Raw genomic sequence first — 20,325 nt, 5'->3', positions numbered from 1 at the left:
TTCGACTGAGTGTGCAGGTTTCTTTGCTGGATGAAAATACACGTACGCACGGCACAGAGGATGCCTGAGCTGGCAGGACATCCATGGCAACGCAGAAAAGTAGTGGATAGACTTTTTCCATGCGCTGAAATTGACTTTAGTGCCTTCCTTATGTGAAGGAAAAGTCGAGCTCACCTCCCAGAAGCGAACGAGATCAGTCACACGCTCGCCCGCATTGAACGTGACTGGTTCACGCTCATAACGCTCAAGCTCACGCAGGGCATCTTTTCGGTCTTCTTCGAGTGCCTTAGCATGCTGCGCGTTCTTGTGTTTCTTCGCGCGGGATTTCGGTCCTGTCGCAGCAGCGTTTTTGCGTTTTCTCGTAGTAGTAGTTGGAGCGATATTATTGACAGCCGTAGGAGTGATGTCGGCAAATGGATTTGACGGTGTAAAGCTTGCTGCAGCTGATGAATAAGGGGCTTGCACGAAGTGATGTATGTTTGCCAATGCATTTGCGACAGGCAATGGATGTGGGAGGTGCGGAGATGCAGAAGTGTTGTTTGGGAGCCCATATGGTGTGTGAGGGTAAAATGGTGGACGTGCATGAGCGGCGGACCATGCCAGACTTGTATAGCCTGGGTGAGGGTGATGATGCTGTTGCTGAGATGCCGAAGGGATGGCAGAAGCTGCAGAACTGTTCCACTGGTGAAAACTCATGTTTTGGGAATATAATACTAAACTCACAGTACGACGCACGAATTTATACGACGACCTATAGATCCGTCGCCTAATTAACCACGCTTGAGGATTGCTCAACATTTGTATTGTACAGCATTGCAGGCACCTGTCCTCCGGCGCTAAAGCAGCACTATGGTCCGACGAAAATACGTATAATGATGTTCTACACCAAAAGGTTCGAGGACGGACAATGGAGAAGCAGAGTACATTGAGGAAACGCTAGAGATGTGAGGTTGCTGGAGTACTACTCTAACGAATCACCAAGTCACAGGCCAGATTTAGCACTTCATTTGGCAGTATCTAAACGAGGCGTAAACGAATCGAGTTGTATTGAACTGCCTCAATTTCGAACCGAACCGAAGTTACCTCGAGGTCACCTTGGTTCGACGGCAACACTACCGCCAGGGCCTCCGGTTTGGTGTCTCGTCTCCCCCATTTCTTCACATCACGTCCAGCATTGATTCTTCACAGGCGCTGTAGCCGGACAAGACTTATACCCTCCTGACAACTTTCCGTTACTCTGATATGATCGCTAGCATGTCAACCGGGGACAATGAACTGCACAATATCCAGAAAGCACTTACGGTATCATACTGACAGGTCACTGACGAGTCTTCGTTATTTGAATTGGGAGTATAGACGTAGTAACTGCCAGCCTATCAGTTACTTTGTTCAATGAAGATGTGTGGGTGCGACGCACATGCAAGATGTGACCGAGACGTCTGGGAGGGTTTTGGATAGTTCCGTGGCACTATTGTTGACCTTCACTGAGGACGGGCACTGTACACATGCATTGGCGCCGGCGAGCAAGCTGAGCAGCGCAAAGATGATGAAGCGGGAAGTAAACATGACGGAATGTGTGGAAAGGAATGGGGCAAAGCCGCAGTAGCAGGCAGGTTTTTTGTAGGCTGAAACTTCCAGTGTGAGCGTAAAGGCGTGGCTCGAGTTTCTGTTCAGATACCCCACTTTAGGCGAAAACAGTTGAGCCAAAATGCCTGATAATCTCCGCAGACTCGAGGAGAACTGTGAAAGTCATGAGAAGTTGACGTGGCAAGTACTCAAAGGAAGGTGTCGGAGACCTGGGTCATCCAGTTTCCTGGGTAGCCTTGACTTCGCGTTGCAGATATGTGCACGTTCATCGGACGTCGTGGCTTCCTAGAACACTCTTCGTAATATAGCCATCCTTGAATCGACAAAGCTACGGACGCCCTATAGATACCAAAACTCCTGCACAACATTTGAGTTTTGGTCTTCCCCAGAAGGTCCGGGGACAACAAGATGGAAGGCATGAACAGGATATAAGTAAGCCCAATGCTCGATCGTGGACGTGCTGGGGCTGGTATAAGGAGTGCCCGGATGAAGTATGTCTGCTGCTTGTGTGTAGTTACCAACACCTCAGCGTAGATGGACGACATAGAGACAAGGAGAGTTGTGTCAGAAGACCCAGACAGCCAAAGCAGGCTGATTCTGAGAAGCTTGCGATAAGAAAAACGTTGAGAGTATGGAATCCGTAAGATTATAAAAACAGTTGCCTTTACGCTGCATCAAAGCGAGTGGGGAAATCGGACCGACTTTTCAGGAAAAAGGGAAGTGAAGAGAGGGGACCGGAGTTGGCAGAGTCGGGCCTATCAAGTTTTACATAGGCAGCACCTCTAGGAACGAATGGCTGAAGATGGTTGAGAGCCCTAAAGACGGTTGTGGAAGACCCCAAGGTCGGGTGATTCTGACGACCACAATCAGCCCAATGCACAATTTATGTAATCATATCAGATTTGCGTTTCACTAAAATGGAATAGAAGGCGGTTACTCGCCATCTAAAGTTGCCTCACTGATAGCAGCTGAACGTGCTAGCAGCCTCACTGGGATCAAGTGGTATTCACTGTCAAACTGCCACCCTCAGTCCATATGGAGTGGCCAAGGCAAGACGCGACTAATTCTCGTAACAGATGGTAATCTACTGGCATATATTCGGCTGCCCGCAGACGAGCTGTTGGGTGTCTCGGCTCCCCACCTCTTTACATCACATTCAGCAGGGACCCCTCAAAGTTACTGTACGCGGACAAGCCTTATTCCCAAATTGCAACTGGCCGTTGTCCTGATGCCATCGCTAGCATGTCAACCGAGAACAATAAGCTGCACAATATCCAGAAAGCACTTACGGTGTAATACTGACACCACACCGATGAGGTGTAACTATCAGCCTATCAGTGACTTTGTTCAATGAAGATGTGTGGACACGACGCACGAGCAAAATGTATCCGTGTCCTCTGGGTAGGTATCGTGTAGATTAATGGTACTACCGCCGACATTCAATGTATCTGGGCACTGTAAACACGCATTGGCGCCAGCGAGGAAGCTGAGCAGTGCAAACATGATGGAGCGGGAAGTAAACATGATGGAGTTTGTGGAAGGGAATGATGCAAAGACATAGTAGCAGGCAGGTGTTTTATAGGCTGAAACTTCCAGTGTGAATGTAAAGGCGTTACCAGCTTTGCTGCTGAGATGCCCTACTTTAGGCGAAAACAGTTGAGCCACAATGCCTGATAATCTCCAGACTCGAGGGGAGCTGTGAAAATCATGAGAAGTTGACGTGGCAAGTACTCAAATTTACAAAGGGAGATGGTCGGCACATGTACAATGGGGTCCTGGGCACGAATGAATTTCCGGTTCCTGGGCAGCCTTGCCTTCGCGTTGCTCGTCAGGTATTGACTTCATCGGACGTTGTGACTTCCCAACAACGCTCTCTGTAATATGACCATCCTTGAATCGACGAAGCTCAGCACGGCTGCCCTATAGATGCCAAAAATCCTACGCAACATTTAAGTTTTGGTCTTCCGCAGTAGGTTCGTAGAAAACAAGACGGAACTTCGCAGGGGTACGGTCGAAAAGTTAATGGTAGTGAGCAGGTGTTAAATATTCCGGTCATTATTTATAACACTATAGCATTACGGATACGCTGTACAGAGCGCCGGGAATATATACAGATCACTACGGTATCATAGGTAAATGTGGGGAATCAATAAATGAGCGACCTGTTGCAAACAAACACTATCGAAAGCGAAAGCGAAAGAGAAGAGTTATCATAAAATGCAAGGGACCAGTCGGTACATGTAGGAACAACGACACGCCTTACGAGGCTTTCGGGAGAGATATGGACGCAGTCTGCATGCCTGAGGGACCATTGGTCGATAGTGTACGGGACTGAGTTTGACGCTTGAGCTGTGCTTCCATTTTGACACGTTGCTTTCGAACATCGTCATCTTTCAGCTTCATCGTTAGGGCTTGATTAAGGAATGCGTCTGCTGTCGAGGGTAGGCACGCCAGAGGCGGATGAACAAGGTATTCCATAGCAGCTTCTTCGGATGTCGCTTGCAAAAGCAGATGCCGCACGCATTGAACGAGCGCGAGCCCAACACGAAACAAAAGAGTGACGCCTAAAAGAGTATAAATAAATACAACGCAAGACAGCAAAGCACGCTACGTACCTTCACACAAGAAAACGTCCCAGACACGGTGAAGATATTCAACAGGTAACGTTCCGACAAATAGAGTAGAGAACCTGTACGAGGTCAGAAACCATGGAACCCTAGAGGTGTGTATTGATACGAACCAAGGCCTTGCTAGGTCGCCAGGCTGGATGCCAAACGTGACATAGAGCTTTTTGCACACACCAGGATCATTCACTTCGATGGCTTTGCTAAGCAATGAAGCATCAACCTCCAACTGGGTGGTATTGGCTGAAAAGTACGGTCGAAGGTGGGCGTCCATCATCGAAGCGAATATCCAAAAAGCGTCTTCTTCGGGTGATAGCAACAGCAGATGACCGGCGATGGAAGTCAGTCCTGGCAACACACATCAACAACGATACAGCGCTCAGATACAACGAAGACGTACCTGAACTATATTGGATATCTGGCACCATATTGAGATACGCCTGCAGGAGTGATACTAAAGGGCCATCGAGGGGATGCAGTTGCGTCTGATCGGGAAAGTACGTTTTTGCATCCCTCTCGATATCTGAAAAAGCAGGTACTCTCTGCCTCTTACCCAGCTGCGCATATACGCCGGGAATCGCGCGGGCTTTACTATCCGTGAGATGACACCACACCAAGTATCGTACCGACGAAGGCACTCCCTCCAACAAAAGACGCTTGACCTTCTTGTTCTTGCGTGCTTGAGAGGGTGGTACAATAGGCAGAAGAGCCATCCACTTGATCTCACGTTGGCGGTGGGCATCTATTGACACAGGTGACTCCACTGGCGGGGTACCCGACGAGATCGGATCGGGGAACATGGGAGACCGTGGGGCACTCGAATGCATCGACGCAGTATCGCCCCCCATGATAACAGGGGAATCGATGTGCACAGCATCAGCATGTCCAGCGTACGATGATTCTTGACTGGAGCGACCCAGTGGCACTTGCGGTAAGGCTGGTTTCACAAGTTCAAAGTCCATGTCTTGTACTTGCACGGTTTCGCTCTCCTGGTTACCCACCGAAGACGTCACGCTCACAGCATCGTCAAGCTTGGATTTCATGCTCGCCCTGCCACGAAGCGCAGGAAGGCTAAGTTTTCCCCGAAGTTGAACTTCGTGTGCTAGTGGCGACGACCGCGCTGATTGTGAGTGCCACTCCACAATGGGAGGTGGAGATGCCATTTGAGAGCGCGAATCGGTGGAATCAGAACTCTTTCGAGGAGGAGCACCTATCGACGGAATTCTTCCTCGGTATGTCCAGTGACCCTTGACGAACATTAGTTACCCAGGGCTGCGGCGAGGAAACGTTGCCAGAGTTAGTTGAGACAGGACGTGCGTCCCGTCATTGCAGATGGTGAGGTGTCCTTCTCACGATCAGCTGAAGTTAATCGGACTAAAACTGGGTGCAGGGCTGGCCGAGGAACCTCCTGTAGACGGGGGCTGTAGCCCAAACTGCGTGACAATTGGAATAGGAGATGACTGCTGGAAACCTGGGGTGATCGGTGACTTCAGCTGGCCTGCATTGGGAGATGGAATATCGGTGGAAGAAACGATGCTATTGGGATTTCGTTCACGACTCAAGCTGCCATTCTGCAGGGAAAGAGGTGAGGGGATGTGACGTGCCCTCAAGGCAGCTGGAAGACCATTTGTCGTGGGCGCAGATGCGGACGCAGGCTGTGAAGAAGGGAAAGGGGTTGAAACAGGAGCGGCAGTCAGAGATATGCTTTGCGTCCTTGGACACTGGTTCTTCGCGGCTACGTCACTCATCAGCTTTCACTCTTTACTATATTCGAAAATAACTCACCTTCGCTCAGGCAAAGCACCAACATTCCCAGCTTCCCCGAAGCCCGAAAATGACCTCGATCTCGGTCGGGCAGCGCCCACCTGCGGGACAAAATTCGGGCGCGAAATGGGAGCCACAGGCGCACTACCACTCGCAGCTGGCTCCTGCGCACCTGCAAGCGTCGTCACTGACCGCCCAGGCAGTCTAAGTGGCGATGTGTTGGTCGGATTAGCGCTTGTATTTGGACTGGTATCTTGCGCACTACTAGGCGGTGGTGCCCCGCGGAGATGTGCAAGAGCTGGAGGCGCAGCTGAGCCCCTTCGTACCGGAGCAGAAACAGTTGCAGCGCGAGTGGGTGGAACAGGTGCCACAGACTGAGGAGCTTGATGTGTGGCAGAAGGCACGTATGGTCGTGGTGGAAGTGGGTCCATCGAGAACATGATCGGCACAGGGCCAGCACTCAAGTTCAAATCAGGCTCGCAGCGTGCATACAGCGTCATCGGCGGCCTGCGCGCTCCAGGACCAAGGGAGATACTCCTGAGGTGGCGGAGAACTTGAACGGAGAACGCTGTGGCATTGGGCGGTGGCTGTACGGGCGGCATTGACCCAGGGCTTGCATTAGGAGGCTGGGGTCGCGCATACATGGGACCCAGCCCTTGGCCGCCTGGAGCTATCTTGGGAGCATTCGGATGAGGGAGGAATATCGATGTACGTGAGAAGGGATGAGGTGCCTGGTTAGGCTGACGGGGACGTAGAGTCGATGGTGGAACTGCGTCCTGGCCTGGAGTTGAGCTCCCTGGAGCGAGTGCCGATGGTATGCCCGGACTTAGCGCTGAGGGAGTTCCAGGACTGAGTGCTGACGGTGTCCCAGGAGAAAGTGAAGCACCAGGATCAGTGTAGATAGTGTCCCAGGCGTAAGCGCTGCAGGTGCCCCAGGCATAAGTGCAGACGGTGTGCCCGTCGTCGACGGCAGGAGCGACGCTGGAGTAACAGTATGTCCCGTGGAAGCAGTCCCAGCCTCGCTCGACACAAACGATGTCTCTCCTTCAACATCCGCATCCGTGCGGGGATCCTCATCTATTCCAGAATGATCCTCGTCGTCGTCATCAGCATCCACCGCGACCGCGTGCATCCCAAGGCCAACACGCTCCTCGCGCCCACTCTCCGCATGCATGCGCAGCGCAGACGCAATACCCGAACCATATGTAGGCGACACAGGGGATCGCACACTCCCCGAGTCTGACCGCAGCCCACGCGACTTGCGAGACGCGTGGCCATCATCTGACTCCGAATACGCATATGACCGTCTCTCCGTCTCCTCCGTGTACCCCGAATGTCGCTCGTTAGCACCGAACGACGCATAAAGCAGGGGCGACACCGGGTTCATCGCATGCGGGATCACCTTCTCTCCTCCCACACCCGCATCATCAGCCTCGTCTTCTATATCCGTGTTCGTCACTCGCAGCCTGCTCGGCACCCCAGCTGGAACTTGCGGGAACTGCGCGCTGAGCGGGGACAACGTCTGGGTCGAATACGTCGACGGCGTGCGTGCGGACTCGGTGTCTGTAGTGACATGGCGTGCGACGGGCGGGCGCAGGCGCACCTCTGGGCCATCGACAGGGCCGTGAGGTGTATGCTCAAGGAGGACAGGCGAGCCGGGATCCACAGAAGATGTTGACTCGAAGGAGGGCCGTGAATAGACGGAGACGGATGTATGGGTATACGTAGATGGGATGTTGGCCCGGTCGGGCTGGCTCCGACTCGAAGTGCTTGAGACGCTGGGCCGTTCGCTCGAGACGCTGGGGCGTGATGACGCATCGAGGCTGGGACGATCTGGCGAGAAGATCGGTACGGGAGGCACTTTGCCACCCGATAGAACGGACATCCGCGCCTTCGACTTTACGGAGATTGCAGACATGCGCTTGGATGCCATGCTATAGCGGGAGTAGCGGTAGTCGTCGTAGATGTCGGATGCTACGGGCCCAGTAGCCTTCTTCTTCATCTTCCTCCTCCTCTTCCTCTCCCTCGTCGTCTTCTTCACCTTCCCTCTCTAGGTGCTGTTCTGCCCTATCGTCATGCGCCATGACATAGTCTTGCGTAGTCTCATTTTCAGGCGATGCACGCGGCGCATCCTCATGGTCGACTGTCGGAGGCACAGAAACAGAAGGCGTATACTTGGTCCACGGAATCGGCGTACTCCCGCCCGTCGCAGTACTTTCCCTTGCTCCATCACCCAAATCATGTCCCTCCCTCCCTCCTCCCACTTCTAGCCATCCTCGATCACCATAGCCCCTCACACCTTCATCCTCCTCCTCATCGTTGTCGTCATCGTCATCATCATCCGTCGTCGTCGTCCATCGCAAGTGCTCCAAGCAAGCTCAAACCGATGCCCGTCTCCCCATCTTCCTCTTCCTCCGCGCCCTCCATATGGCGATTCAGCGTAGAAAACTGCGTGCTCTCGTGTTCATGGTCATGATCATCATCCAAATATAGCGAAGAATCATCTGCTTCCGAATTCGTGTCTGGTGCTGACGACGCAGTGGACTGGTGGGGATGGCGGAGACTGCGATATTTCTGGAGGCGGTGGCGGGAGAGGCGAGCGTGGTGGACTGCCCGCTGCCGGGAGCGTGAAAGACGCCGGGAGCGGTGAGCGTAGTGGGAGAGGTGAGTAAGCGCGCGAGTTTGTTCCCGTCCCGGGCTGTGGAGGCAAGGGCGAAAGCGGCGGGGGCACTGGGCTCGCTGTGAGTCGCGGCGACTTCGTGAGGCGCAGCGGAGCCACTGTAAGCCCTTTCGTCGTATTAGTCGCGAAATTGGTAGACGACGAAGAAGAATTTGAAGTGGGAGCCGAGGTCAAGGAGCCGTACGTCGAGCTTGAATCTAGAAAGACGCCCGACATGTACTCAGAAGCGGATGCGGAGGTGGAGCCTGACATGGACTGAGATATCGAAGGTGAAGGATTTGACATAGACTGGAGGAGCTTCTCCACGGATCCTGCGGAGGAAGCTTGTGTCGAGCCTAAGGAAGGAATGGACTGCACACTCGACGTAGCTGGGGTAGAGTTTGATGAAGATGTGGGCAATGAACCCATCGACGAAGACGAGGTAGGCACTGATTTTGTGCTCGACGAAGCGTGCACTGAGCCGGACGAAGACGACGGCACCACTCCGCTCGACAAGAACGAATCCTCGCTATTACGCCACTGATCGCCATCGGAGAACGTAGTCGAAGTAGCACTCGAAGTTGATACAACAGAGTACACAGATGACTCAGATACAGACATCGTCAGCTCATGTGCACGACTACTCGTTCGCTCATATTCCCTAATGCGCTCAGGGGAGGAAGAATACAAATGCATGTCAGGTGAAAGTGGCTTTCGTCTCACTGGCGAGCTCCCGAGGCGTAGATCTGAACTGTCAGCTCTTGCCGCTGAGCTTCCGGGACGAATGGCATTCGAACTGCCGGCCCTTGCGCCGCTCGAGCTCTCAGGCCATGACGGTGATACACGCTCGAGAGACATGGGGCGCGTATCGGCAACACCAAGGGATCCTCGTTTCGCCATGATAGGGCGCTTGAGCTTCCCGTTAAATTTCACGTCTGTTTCAGAGAAGCGCCCGACGACACCTTCGCAGAAGCCCTGGCAGTGAATCGGTGTCAGTAGACTGTCGACCCAGAGGACAGATTAAGAAAATGAAATATGAAAAGCCAAGATGTAGATACAAAAGGAAGTATTGACAAAGTGTTTATGAGATGGCAGAATCCCGACGTAAAGGAGAAAACAAACTGAAACAACAGAGAGAGCAGAACACGCACCAGGTAATACCCAGCTTCGGGAAGTTGCATCAGCACTGTGATTTCGTCGTCCTAGGAGGGGTGTACATTAGCATGTTGAAAGAAAGCACTTCACGGAGACAGGGGTGCTAAGACTCGGAGAGGTGATCCCATCCTCGAGGAACGCAAGGTTGCATGGATCCAGGACATCATGTGATGACACAACCTGCATAAGGCCAAGTTATGTCTCGATCAAAGGACTCTCTTGGCTCTTGGCTGAACCTGGACCCAGCTGCATCCTCAACCAAACAGCCAAAACACTGCAAGGAAACGAACGGCTGTACTCGAGTGCATAAAAAAACACGTACCTTGAGAAACATGAGATCGCCAATTTCCCTTGCGACACAATCCACGGTCGCTGTACAACGCCCAATGCCCCCCTTGGCGGCAAAGCGTGTCCAGCGGGCAAGATCCTGGGCAGCCATACGCTTTCAGTTCTGCTATAATTTGTGCACCTGGTGATGGTTATGGTGATAGAACTTCTGAGGTGGATTGAAACGGACGTATTGGTTGATGTGCGGAGCCAGGGTCACGTTCTTAATTGAGTTGTGTGGTTATATAGTCAGATACCACGGATGAGTCGGTCTGATAAAACAGATGCGAAACGTAGTCGTGGGTGGTCGTAAACTGTGAAAACGAAAAGAAAGGAGTGAGTAGGGATTTCTGTCACGGTAAGGCCTGTCAATAATCAAGATCAGAAGAAGACATGGCAGGGCAGGCACAGATCTGTGGAACATCATTGTGATCACAGACATCTTCCCGCGAAGGTACACGTGGCAGGACTCAACCTCGCGGTACTCACCTCTGAAGCAACTGTCCTCGTCGTCACCAGAGCTCTCCTCGTTGTCTACGACCCTGAAAAATAAGTAGTTGAAATGAGATTATATAAGCTGTGTCATTATCCTCGCGGCCCTCGCCTATGTAGGCCTAGACTGCCGTCACACTGTACGTATGAAACTTGCCTGGTACTCTTCTCGTTGTCCTCCACGTTCCTTGGAAGCAAAGCAACGGTGCGGTGCGGTGTTCAGCGCGAAGTCTATCTGGCGCTACAACGTACTCGCTGTGCATGTGACTTCCCGCGAAGGATTGACTATATGTCATTTTGTTTAGTTCCCTACTAATAGCCGAACGCGGTACGGCTGCATGGCACATGTCACATGTCAGTTCCTGTATCAACTCCTCACAGATTTAGAATTGCCTTTCACATCCCACTAAACGTCTGATTTACTATGATTTTCAGCCCCTTTTAGGCGGCGATCTCGGCGTTCGACCTTTATTAGATCTAGAAGGAACAACCGTCTACGGATCTGGCTAGTAGGGGAGACTGCGTCTGTCATGAGCAACAACTTAGACACTTGGCTATCCACGGTCGGTACTCTTCTTATCTTATCAGCGTTCACAGAACCATTGAATGAATTAGACTCCTGGAAGTTGTACCCACAACTGCAGTGCATTCTAAGCTATCCTAGGATCACATGTAAAAGCGCACGAGTCGACGTCAGGTCGAATCGGCAAACGTCAGACCTCGATTATGTCTACTACAACATATACCCACATATAATGGTCAGTCGAGACTTGAGAGTAAGCGCACTCGAATAAGACTGTCCGACCTCGGGTCTCCCACCAAAGGACAATACATCTGATTTTTTTTAATACGTACTCGGACCCTGAAGATACATCTCGCGGAACTGCACATGTAGTTCAAGTGCCTGCGTAAGATTCACTACATTTGGAAGTCCCAAAACCTTGTAAAGCCACTCTAGACTCCTACGGCACCGCTAGCTTGAAGATACCCGCGCATAATTAAGTACGTCGTCCCTCATTCTTAGCACCCTCGCTATTGATTGGCGGGGAGCTGTTTGAAACTACTCACTCGTGGGGTGCAAATTAGAATTTAGAGTTGGAATGTTCATGCTTTTGAGATATGTAAGTCCTTACTTGCGATAATAAAAGTGTTCGAAGAGTACGAAAAAATGAGAAACGAGTACAGCTCGAAATGTCAGTAGCACCAACGTGTTTGATAAAGGGACACACTCCTTCCATTAATTTACCCAAAAAAGTGAGATAAGCGAGAGAAGAGTGAACTTGACATTTACTGATGATGCAGTTGTCTTGACGCCAGCCACATCTTCCACCCATAGTTTGAACCAAAAGCTAGCACAGCAAGTTCCAAGTAAGGTTCCTGCCGCGATTTGCGGCCATGTGTGATGACCCAGCCGGACCCTTGACATAGCTATCATCCATGTCCAAGGTAAGACAACCACTGGAGCGAACGTAGCGAAACGAGGGAATGTAGGATGGATAGGTAGCTCAAGGCAAGCAAAGGTAATATATACAGCGAAGAAGGTGCACGTGGATGCATGTGAGCTGGGCATCCTGTGTTAACGATAAAATCAGAACACTATATGTGCCACTGGAAGTAGATCGAGTTTCCGCACCCATAGGTCACTTTGTGCGCGGAGCAATGCGATGGGCGCTCCTGTCGTATTGCCTTCTTAATGACCTTAGCAAGTTTTGAACATAATATTGCGCCGGTCACGAAATATGCGACACCTGCAGAGCGGGTATAGAGAAGGGCTGCTGCAGTCAACGCAGTCACGACTTTGGACGTCTGGAGAATGGACTCAGCACGTGCTCTCGGTTGCGAAAACAAGTGCGCTACTTCATCCAAAAATTTGAGCCATAGCGGTAGTCCTGCTCCCATGGAGGATATGCTTAAACGCAGAAAGGAAGTTGACGGTGAACGCTCTGTTTATAATCTTCTTTTTTTCAGCATGTCACCTCTCTTATTCGTTTCATGATACCATCGTCACTGCGTGCGTGGCGGTCATTCAACCATCAACTCGACTCCCAAACAACGAGGATAGACGTCACCTACCCCAGCATGACTCTGAAATTCTGTCTTGGCAAAATAAATCTTTGAAAATGATATCCGAGCTTTGTACATCACACGACCGTTCGAATAGCTTCACCTGTGGAGTACTATCATTGGGTAGGATGTGCACGATTTTGACAAAAAGACCACGTAACAAGTAGTAATTAGCGACATTGGTCCAGACGGATCAGCGAGCGCTATCTTTGCTTTATTCTTGGGCTTCGCTGGTGGACTCTGATTGGCTTCTGTAAGTTTCGCAGTGCGATCACTGCGGTGCATTTGTCTCTGGGTTTCTCTGCTGTAGAGTTGTTTTTGTGAGCAAGGTCCGGGCCAAGGAAGTACTTACATATGTGGCGATTTTCCACCAATGTTCGATCCCGAACCGACCCTCAAACCGGCTTCTGTGGAGCGGTCTGCGGTCCGGCCCAACTTGGCTCCAGATGGGAATGTAAACGAGGTTGCTTTGCTGGGCTCTTGTAACACAACATATCGACCGTCATATGTTCGTATTAGGTCATAATGAGTTTGAACTGAAGTGAACATAGTTCAAATTGAGTTCCCTTCACCAGCAACACTATTAGCAATGAGTGTGTTGGCACATCGTCCACATCACACACTGGTATCGGTGACACGTTCTCCGAGTATCGTCACTGGTGATCATGTGCGTGGCTTGTGGTCATCGTTTGCTAACTAAAACTAATCCATTGGACATCGTTCCCTTCGAAGGATCAGTTCATTAAAAAAAAAAAAGAAGTTATACGTGTGCGTCAGCATCTCACGACGTGTCATTAACATCAGCCGATGATGAGACGCAAGCCAGCATTGAAAGCAAGCGACAGGAGGACATGACTCGGCGTTTACGAGACTGAAGAGAGGGAGGTTTCTGATGGCATTCTCGAAGGTGGTTGAAATATCAGAAATTAAGAACAGTACTTACTAATGCTGCATCCGGTTGTTGCTCTCGAGATGAAATATGTGACATCGCTCGGATCGACATTTTCAAAAGTTTGAAACATGATGGTTTTGGCGCAGAGGGTCACGGACAGACCCGGACGCAGGTTGATCCACGACGCGGACTGCGAATTTCGAATTCGCAGACTTTTGGTAAGTCTGTATAGCTACGGAAATTTACGATTACATGTGGTGGGCCGGTGGAGAGTCCGGAGCCAATAAACTTTCCCGACAGCTTAGTCTGAAGTTCAATTGTCGAGACTGAGTGACACATACCATTGACAACGCTCGCGCTATGATCCTGGACTTGCCGTCGTGGGATGACCGTGTAGGATTACGTATGGGGTGTGGGTATGGTGGAACCAATGAATTTTGGCCACTGCATAATTTGAAGTTGGTGACAGGTGATCATGAGTGTCGTAGCACTCATAGCATTATGATGCTGGACTAATTGGAGGGGTTAGAACCTCTACTAGCATTAATGGGCCGTGAAGAAGTATATAAGTTAGACGTCTAACTTGTAAAGCTTGAAGGATCACACTTGTACAGTTTCCGAATATGGATACTCTTCATGACGTCATCGCTCAAGCTGTCAACCGCTATCCATCACACTGGCTTAGCTTCATAACCTCCTCCGCACATGACTCCTCCATTCAAACAAAGACTTTCAGCACATTCAACAAGTATGTTCGCAATCTTGGACGCGCCATGCTGGAGTGGGGAAAGCCCACCGGCTCAATTATCGTCGTATACCTTACCGAGCACCAAGACAATATGGCCGCTATCTGGGCCTGTATCATGGCTGGCTATGTCCCTTGCTTGCAGCCTGCACTTAGTGCACAACAGGCGCACAAGGACGCGCATGTTGCTCATATCAAGAACTTGTTTGGGTCCGCTATTTGGCTCACCAGCGAGCTTGGTGCTGAGCAGATCGGCACCATTTCTGGTCTGGAAGTTCACTTGTTCTCCGAGTTGAAAGCCTCTGCAGAGAGGTTCACTGTCCCAGCTGACTGGATTGCGTATGAGCCTAAGCCCGACGACAACGCTATGTTCTTCCTGACTTCCGGCTCGACTGGATTTTCAAAGGTGGTCGTGCACACGCACCGTACCATTCTTGCTGCTTGTCGTGCCAAGGAGCAACGCTTCGGCCCGCCTTCAGAGTTTCGAGTCTTAAACTGTAAGGTGTCCATCATTTTAGCTTTGCTTCTGGGATTAACTATGGCCGTCAGGGGTCGGATTTGATCACGTCGCGGGGGCCTTGGAAATGCACGTCACGCCTCTTCTATTTGGTGCTTCACAAGTTCATGTGCATGCATCTGTGATTCTTTCCGATTCCGTTCGCCTGCTCCGTCTGATCGACGAAAATGTATGTCAACATCCTACCGTAGCTTAATCATATGTTCATCTGTTCATAATTCTAGTCCATTGGTCTGGCTTTCGCACCCAACTTCCTGCTGGCCAAGCTCACTCGTGATCTCGAGAAGCGCACCGACCTTTATGGATCTTTCGACCTGTCCTCCATCAAGCGGATCATCAGCGGAGGTGAAGCAGTAGTTTCGAAGACTGCAAAAGCCTTCGCTGCTACCATGAAAAAGCTTAGCAAGAAGCCCTCCGCAGTGTCCTTCATAATCTCTGCTGGATTTGGAATGACAGAAACTTGGTAGGAATATTCTGACGATATCGACACATCTAAAGTGACCAGTCTTTGGCAGCGGTGGATGCATTTATGACCCGGTCAATATTTTTGCAACTGAACCAGCTCGCGAGTTCCTTGATCTCGGACGCCCTGTCAAAGGTTGCGAGATGCGCATAGTTGACCCTGTTGATGCCACCACCCCGCGCCCCGATGGCGAGAGCGGCGAGCTTCAGGTTCGCGGTCCAATGATATTCGTAGGCTACTACAAAAATCCGGAGGCCACGTCCTCTAGCTTTGTCGAGGGTGGCTGGTACCGCACTGGTGATGTGGGTATCATCGAGAATGGCGTCATGCGCCTTATTGGTCGTATCAAGGACACGGTCATTATCCATGGTGTCACATACGGTATCCCCGAGCTTGAAACACATCTCCAGACTGTAGAAGGCGTCACGCACTCATTCCTTGTTGCTGCACCCTACCGTGTTCCTGGACAGGAGACCGAAGGGTTCGCCATTTTCTACTCGCCATCTTTCGACCTCAATGGAGCAGACGCGCCCACCAAGCTCTTTGCTACGCACCGCTCCCTACGCGATATTTCTGTCAAGATGATCACCCAGCCACCTCAACTGATCATTCCTATCCCTGCTAGCCAGATGGAGAAGACAACTCTGGGAAAACTCTCTCGAGCGCGCCTCGTCATCCTCTTCCAGCAAGGCGGGCTGGCGAAGCATATCACCCGTGCTGAGGAGCTTCTTAACGAGGCACGCGGGGCTTCCTTCGTCGCCCCCTCTACCAAAACAGAAAAGGCTCTTGCCAAGATATATGCAGGTATCTTAAACCTCGCAGAAAACGAGGTGTCTGTGATCGACAACTTCTTTGAATTCGGCGGTACCTCTATCGATGTTCTCAGGTGAATACGTTGTTTCCTGCCATAAAATGACTTTCACCGATACGTATAATCTGCAGGGTCAAGCGGGAGGCAGAGGCGCATTTTGGCCTGCCCGAAATTGACGCTATCCAATTCCTCAAGCACCCTGATGTCTCGAGCCTGGCCAACTATATCAACACCTTGCTCTCTGAGGATAATCGGATTGAGGAATACGACCCTGCCGTTCCCCTCCAGGTGACAGGAGACAAGACTCCTATCTTCTTCGTGCACCCCGGTGTTGGAGAGGTTCTTGTTTTCATCAATCTTGCCAAATACTTCCAGAATGAGCGTCCCTTCTATGCACTCCGTGCTCGTGGCTTCGAGCCTGACCAGCCCTTCTTCATGTCCATGGACGAGATGGTTTCCTGTTACACCGCGGCTGTCAGAAGAAAACAGCCGAAGGGACCATACGCCATCGCCGGTTACTGTTATGGCGGTTTGATGGCTTTTGAAATAGTCAAGCGCCTGGAGGCCATGGGCGAAGAAGTAAAGTTTTTGGGTCTCGTCAACGTTCCACCTTTTATCGCCAAACACATGCAAGATATCGACCTGATCTGCGTGCTCCACGTGTCGTTCTTCCTCGGTCTTCTGTCGAAACATGAATCTGAAAATATGGCGCCTACGCTGAAACCGCTCACTAAGAAGGAAAGGGTCGATGTCGTGTGGGATATGGCGCCTCCCGAACGTCTCACTGACCTTCAGCTGACGCCTGAGAAGCTTGCACATTGGGTGGAGGTCTCTGCGTCTCTCATGCGCTGCGGAAAGGGATACGAACCGTCGGGCACAGCTCGTCAGTTATTTATTTCCTGACTTCAGCACTGCTTGCTCACATATCACGCCTCTCTCCAGCCGCCATCGATGTTTTCTACGCGGTACCCCCTCGCGGCCCGGAAGACAAGGTTAACTGGCTCAACAATGAGCTCAAGCCATGGACTGCCTTCAGCCGCAACGACCCAGCTTTTACTGACGTGCCTGGGGAACACAACACGCTCATGGACTTTGATCACGCCTCGCAGTTCCAGAAGCTCCTCCGCGGTCGTCTCGAGGCTCGTGGGCTGTAAAGTTTTGAATCTAACGGTTTGGGGCGACATGCATGGAATAAGTTGGTATATCGTGTGTATCCGTATCTCAAAATTGTTTCATGTAACATTACTGTGAGTACATCGACAAAGCTTGGTTTCTCACTTGTACCTGGGGATATGAGTATCACTTGCTCCGAGTCAATTGCTATCTTACATAGCAAGCATAAGAGTGATACATCGCACTGTCACTACGTGAGATGACATATGCGTTCTGGTTATGACAACCGAGGTCAATATGTTCTCCTGCTTCCTGAGTTCGAGCGCGTACAAATTATAAGCACGAGCTGCGGATCCCGCTACTTTTACATTTCACTTCGTAAAGTTCATCTCCTACAGGATATATAAGTACCAGCTGGTCTCGAAAGAGAACTAGCGCATATGTACACAGTCATGAAAGCCAAAACCCTAGACGGGCTCTAATCATACAGGATAACTACCAAAATCACACCATACTTGTTTTGAATATGGGCAGTCCACGACTCCTCAGTTGTAGTGTTTGACCACAATACCCTCAATGACCTCTTCTTCAACATTGTGTTCCATTCCCTTCTTGAGGTCAGTCCTACCATATGTCGTCGTCCTTCCCTTCCTCCACGTCACACACAGCGGGGCATCCTCATCAGGGCACCGGCGCTGGATGCCGACTTGCTGGAGCACTGGGCTCTCCACACACGGCAGCAAGTGAACATTGTCGTCTGGCATCGAAAAGTAGAATACACCCAGACGGTCGTAATTGCGCTGATCCTCGGGAGGCTGGACGACGCGATGAATCGTGGGTTTATAGTATCCACCGCTGAAAAATTCCATCATGTCGCCTGTGTTGATGACCTGGAGGTAGAGCGTCACATTTGCGATTGTTACGGTGGCTCACTCATTTGCATACCAAAGCATTGTCGATGTGGCGGACCCATTTCCATCTGCCGTCGGGAGACTGAATTTGCAGGCCTCCGACAGGTTGGCTCCACAGGATGGTGACACTGCCAACGTCTACATGGTTGAGGACAGATAAGGGTAAGTATAAAAATAAAGTGTACCTGTGTGTCCCTTTAACCACACATTCTTGGATTTCTCCTCTTCCTCCTTCGAGCGCCTGTAGCTTCAGGAAGGTTGATCAGACTAATAAGAATGCTACTGAATAAGAGCCACTAACTATTTCATCAATCTGGCTGCACATGTGACCATCAGTATATATAGGACTCGAAACAGGAGAACAAGACCGACCACATGTTTCTCCCGTGCCGTCAAAGTTGTGTTTTTCCACCAGAGTCTCCTCAGGGCAACTCGAGGCTTAACGCGATTAAGCTGTATGAGACCGCTGATAAGGTGAAATTTCAACATCGAGTTTGCAAAAAAAAACTAACCGAAGAATTGGGTGGACAATGTTGAAGTGATTGTGTCGGATGAAGGCATCGACTTCTGGAATGAACGGACGTAAGGCTTGAGGGTGCGGACGCTTCGTGACATCCTTGTTAACTGTCGGCAGTGTAAAAAAACGCCTATTACACCAACAATTGTGACACCCACTTCCATAGTGCTCGATCTGATCCAGAATGTGATTCTCCGTGTCAACTTTCTGAACGACAAACGTTAAGGACAAGTTTCGCATGTGTTGCTCCATGCTGGAACATGACACACCCAGTATTGACGTCCTTTAAAGCCTGCATAGTACCCGACTTTCTCGATGTTCGCTGTGTATGTCTTCATTTCATCCGGAGGGACAACATCGAAAGGGACAGCAGCTATATCAAAGATCCTGTCACGCTACAACAGTGCCTCAGAGACCTTGGAATGAGTCACGAGCACGAGCCCTACCTGAGTCTGGTTATAGCCATGATTGATAGCATAAACAAAGCCGTGGGTGCGCAGCGCATCTCGAAGTTGTGGATAGAGCTCTGTTCGTCCTTCCGGTGTGTGGGCCTTGGAGAGGTCGATGATAGCCAGATCCGCGAATTCTACTACATGCTGAATCGTTAGTCAAACATATCATGTTATCATTAATCAGATAGTTCCTTACAGTCCTCCTTTGTTGCCGGAGGCGGGACATAGTGTCCACACTCGGGCAGGGTTAAGCTGGGCATGTCTTGTTAGATGGTTATGGGAGAAAGGAGAGTCAGGTACCTCGGGCAGAGGGATCTCCGTTATCCCTTCTCAAAGACGGGATAGAATCGATCCACGTTGAGATAAGGCATCAGAAATAGATCTATGGTGCTGTGACCTACCAATTATTACTTGCGAACATGTGATGTGATACTGTGCTATAGTAGTCGAGTGCTTGAACATGCACTTTCTGGAGGGCTGGGGGCAGCACATCTGATCCTTAAGCTTCACCCTTTGCACCGACGTAGTGCAAATGATGCATGGTGGAAGGGACGCGATGATGCTCCATTGAAATAAACATTCTTATCAGTGACCCTGGGACGTCTGTAGCCCAATATTACCGGTGTGGCGACCGAGGAGGTCAAGCATACAGATTGTTAGACGTGACAAGTGTGCGATGAAGTTGTGCCTGCCCGGCCCCGGCGGGGTCGGAAAGCGAACTTGTTCCGATAATGGTGAAGAGAGTACCGACAATAACACTGAGAGTGGCGAGTAATACAGGCTATACAAACCCAAGGTGACCATGGTGGACTTCGAACTACACCTGAAACGGCGCGCACAGGTATGAGGGGGAATAAGGCTTTAATTGGTTCACGTAAGTACTGGTGCTAATAATAACTACAGCCTCTACTTAGATATTCAAGCAATTGCCAAGTACAGTAATGTACGGTGAATTTCGACATTCCGATGCCAAGTCCAGGCCGCCCCTCACACTCGTAGCAGTGGTGGGAAAGAGCCTGCATTAAGCCTTGACATACGACCATCAACTGAGTCCAATTGATATTCTGCGACTGTTTGAATCTCTTGCGAGGCTGATTAAGAAAGCATGGAGAACGGTCATCTGAGGTATGGTCGCATTGTACTTGGTGTCGCAGTATCTGAACTTTTTGCGCGACCGTGCTGCAGGATACAGGACTTGTCAGACGATTTGACGCCCTTTATCACTCGAACAA

At 50.7% G+C, this 20,325-nt stretch overlaps 8 protein-coding genes across 8 annotated transcripts; 1 reads left to right on the top strand and 7 right to left on the bottom strand.

Moving 5' to 3' along the window:
- Positions 1–935: 935 nt before the first annotated feature.
- On the bottom strand, positions 936–1,612 carry EDB91DRAFT_1157866 (uncharacterized protein). The gene is made up of 3 exons (XM_041319687.1): positions 1,418–1,612; positions 1,302–1,365; positions 936–1,237 (listed from the first exon to the last, which is right to left on the bottom strand). The coding sequence occupies exons 1-3, from the start codon at positions 1,564–1,566 to the stop codon at positions 1,163–1,165; spliced, it is 288 nt and encodes a 95-aa protein (XP_041172868.1). The 5' UTR covers positions 1,567–1,612; the 3' UTR covers positions 936–1,162.
- A 917-nt stretch (positions 1,613–2,529) lies between these two features.
- Positions 2,530–3,667, bottom strand: EDB91DRAFT_793078 (uncharacterized protein). The gene is made up of 4 exons (XM_041328418.1): positions 3,535–3,667; positions 3,329–3,477; positions 2,963–3,283; positions 2,530–2,910 (listed from the first exon to the last, which is right to left on the bottom strand). Exons 2-4 carry the CDS (start codon positions 3,430–3,432, stop codon positions 2,784–2,786), a joined length of 552 nt encoding a protein of 183 aa, XP_041172867.1. The 5' UTR covers positions 3,433–3,477; positions 3,535–3,667; the 3' UTR covers positions 2,530–2,783.
- A 179-nt stretch (positions 3,668–3,846) lies between these two features.
- EDB91DRAFT_1059661 (RabGAP TBC) lies at positions 3,847–5,011 on the bottom strand (the record flags this gene model as incomplete). Its single annotated transcript, XM_041314269.1, has 4 exons — positions 3,847–4,151; positions 4,203–4,276; positions 4,328–4,559; positions 4,612–5,011. The coding sequence occupies 4 exons, from the start codon at positions 5,009–5,011 to the stop codon at positions 3,847–3,849; spliced, it is 1,011 nt and encodes a 336-aa protein (XP_041172866.1).
- A 555-nt stretch (positions 5,012–5,566) lies between these two features.
- EDB91DRAFT_1252765 (uncharacterized protein) lies at positions 5,567–7,860 on the bottom strand (the record flags this gene model as incomplete). Its single annotated transcript, XM_041323554.1, has 3 exons — positions 5,567–5,924; positions 5,997–6,956; positions 7,010–7,860. 3 exons carry the CDS (start codon positions 7,858–7,860, stop codon positions 5,567–5,569), a joined length of 2,169 nt encoding a protein of 722 aa, XP_041172865.1.
- Positions 7,861–9,516: 1,656 nt separating this feature from the next.
- On the bottom strand, positions 9,517–10,228 carry EDB91DRAFT_1023923 (uncharacterized protein; the record flags this gene model as incomplete). Its single annotated transcript, XM_041312610.1, has 3 exons — positions 9,517–9,609; positions 9,786–9,836; positions 10,112–10,228. Coding segments are annotated over 3 exons (261 nt in total), but the record flags the coding sequence as incomplete, so codon positions are not given.
- A 1,453-nt stretch (positions 10,229–11,681) lies between these two features.
- EDB91DRAFT_793009 (uncharacterized protein) lies at positions 11,682–12,639 on the bottom strand. Its single transcript, XM_041328417.1, has 3 exons — positions 12,466–12,639; positions 12,242–12,414; positions 11,682–12,179 (listed from the first exon to the last, which is right to left on the bottom strand). Exons 1-3 carry the CDS (start codon positions 12,505–12,507, stop codon positions 11,846–11,848), a joined length of 549 nt encoding a protein of 182 aa, XP_041172863.1. The 5' UTR covers positions 12,508–12,639; the 3' UTR covers positions 11,682–11,845.
- A 1,586-nt stretch (positions 12,640–14,225) lies between these two features.
- EDB91DRAFT_1157838 (atromentin synthetase) lies at positions 14,226–17,370 on the top strand. The gene is made up of 6 exons (XM_041319686.1): positions 14,226–14,806; positions 14,859–14,995; positions 15,051–15,289; positions 15,342–16,175; positions 16,232–16,983; positions 17,043–17,370. The coding sequence occupies exons 1-6, from the start codon at positions 14,338–14,340 to the stop codon at positions 17,252–17,254; spliced, it is 2,643 nt and encodes an 880-aa protein (XP_041172862.1). The 5' UTR covers positions 14,226–14,337; the 3' UTR covers positions 17,255–17,370.
- A 388-nt stretch (positions 17,371–17,758) lies between these two features.
- On the bottom strand, positions 17,759–19,353 carry EDB91DRAFT_1239136 (uncharacterized protein; the record flags this gene model as incomplete). Its single annotated transcript, XM_041321813.1, has 9 exons — positions 17,759–18,103; positions 18,159–18,262; positions 18,310–18,371; positions 18,557–18,577; positions 18,637–18,748; positions 18,800–18,848; positions 18,911–19,036; positions 19,088–19,230; positions 19,290–19,353. 9 exons carry the CDS (start codon positions 19,351–19,353, stop codon positions 17,759–17,761), a joined length of 1,026 nt encoding a protein of 341 aa, XP_041172861.1.
- Positions 19,354–20,325: the final 972 nt, after the last annotated feature.

The sequence above is a fragment of the Suillus paluster genome (assembly GCF_016628075.1).
Source record: "Suillus paluster strain FC165 chromosome Unknown EDB91scaffold_73, whole genome shotgun sequence".
Lineage (NCBI taxonomy): Eukaryota > Fungi > Basidiomycota > Agaricomycetes > Boletales > Suillaceae > Suillus > Suillus paluster.
This window is presented reverse-complemented; position numbering and strand designations above follow the sequence as displayed.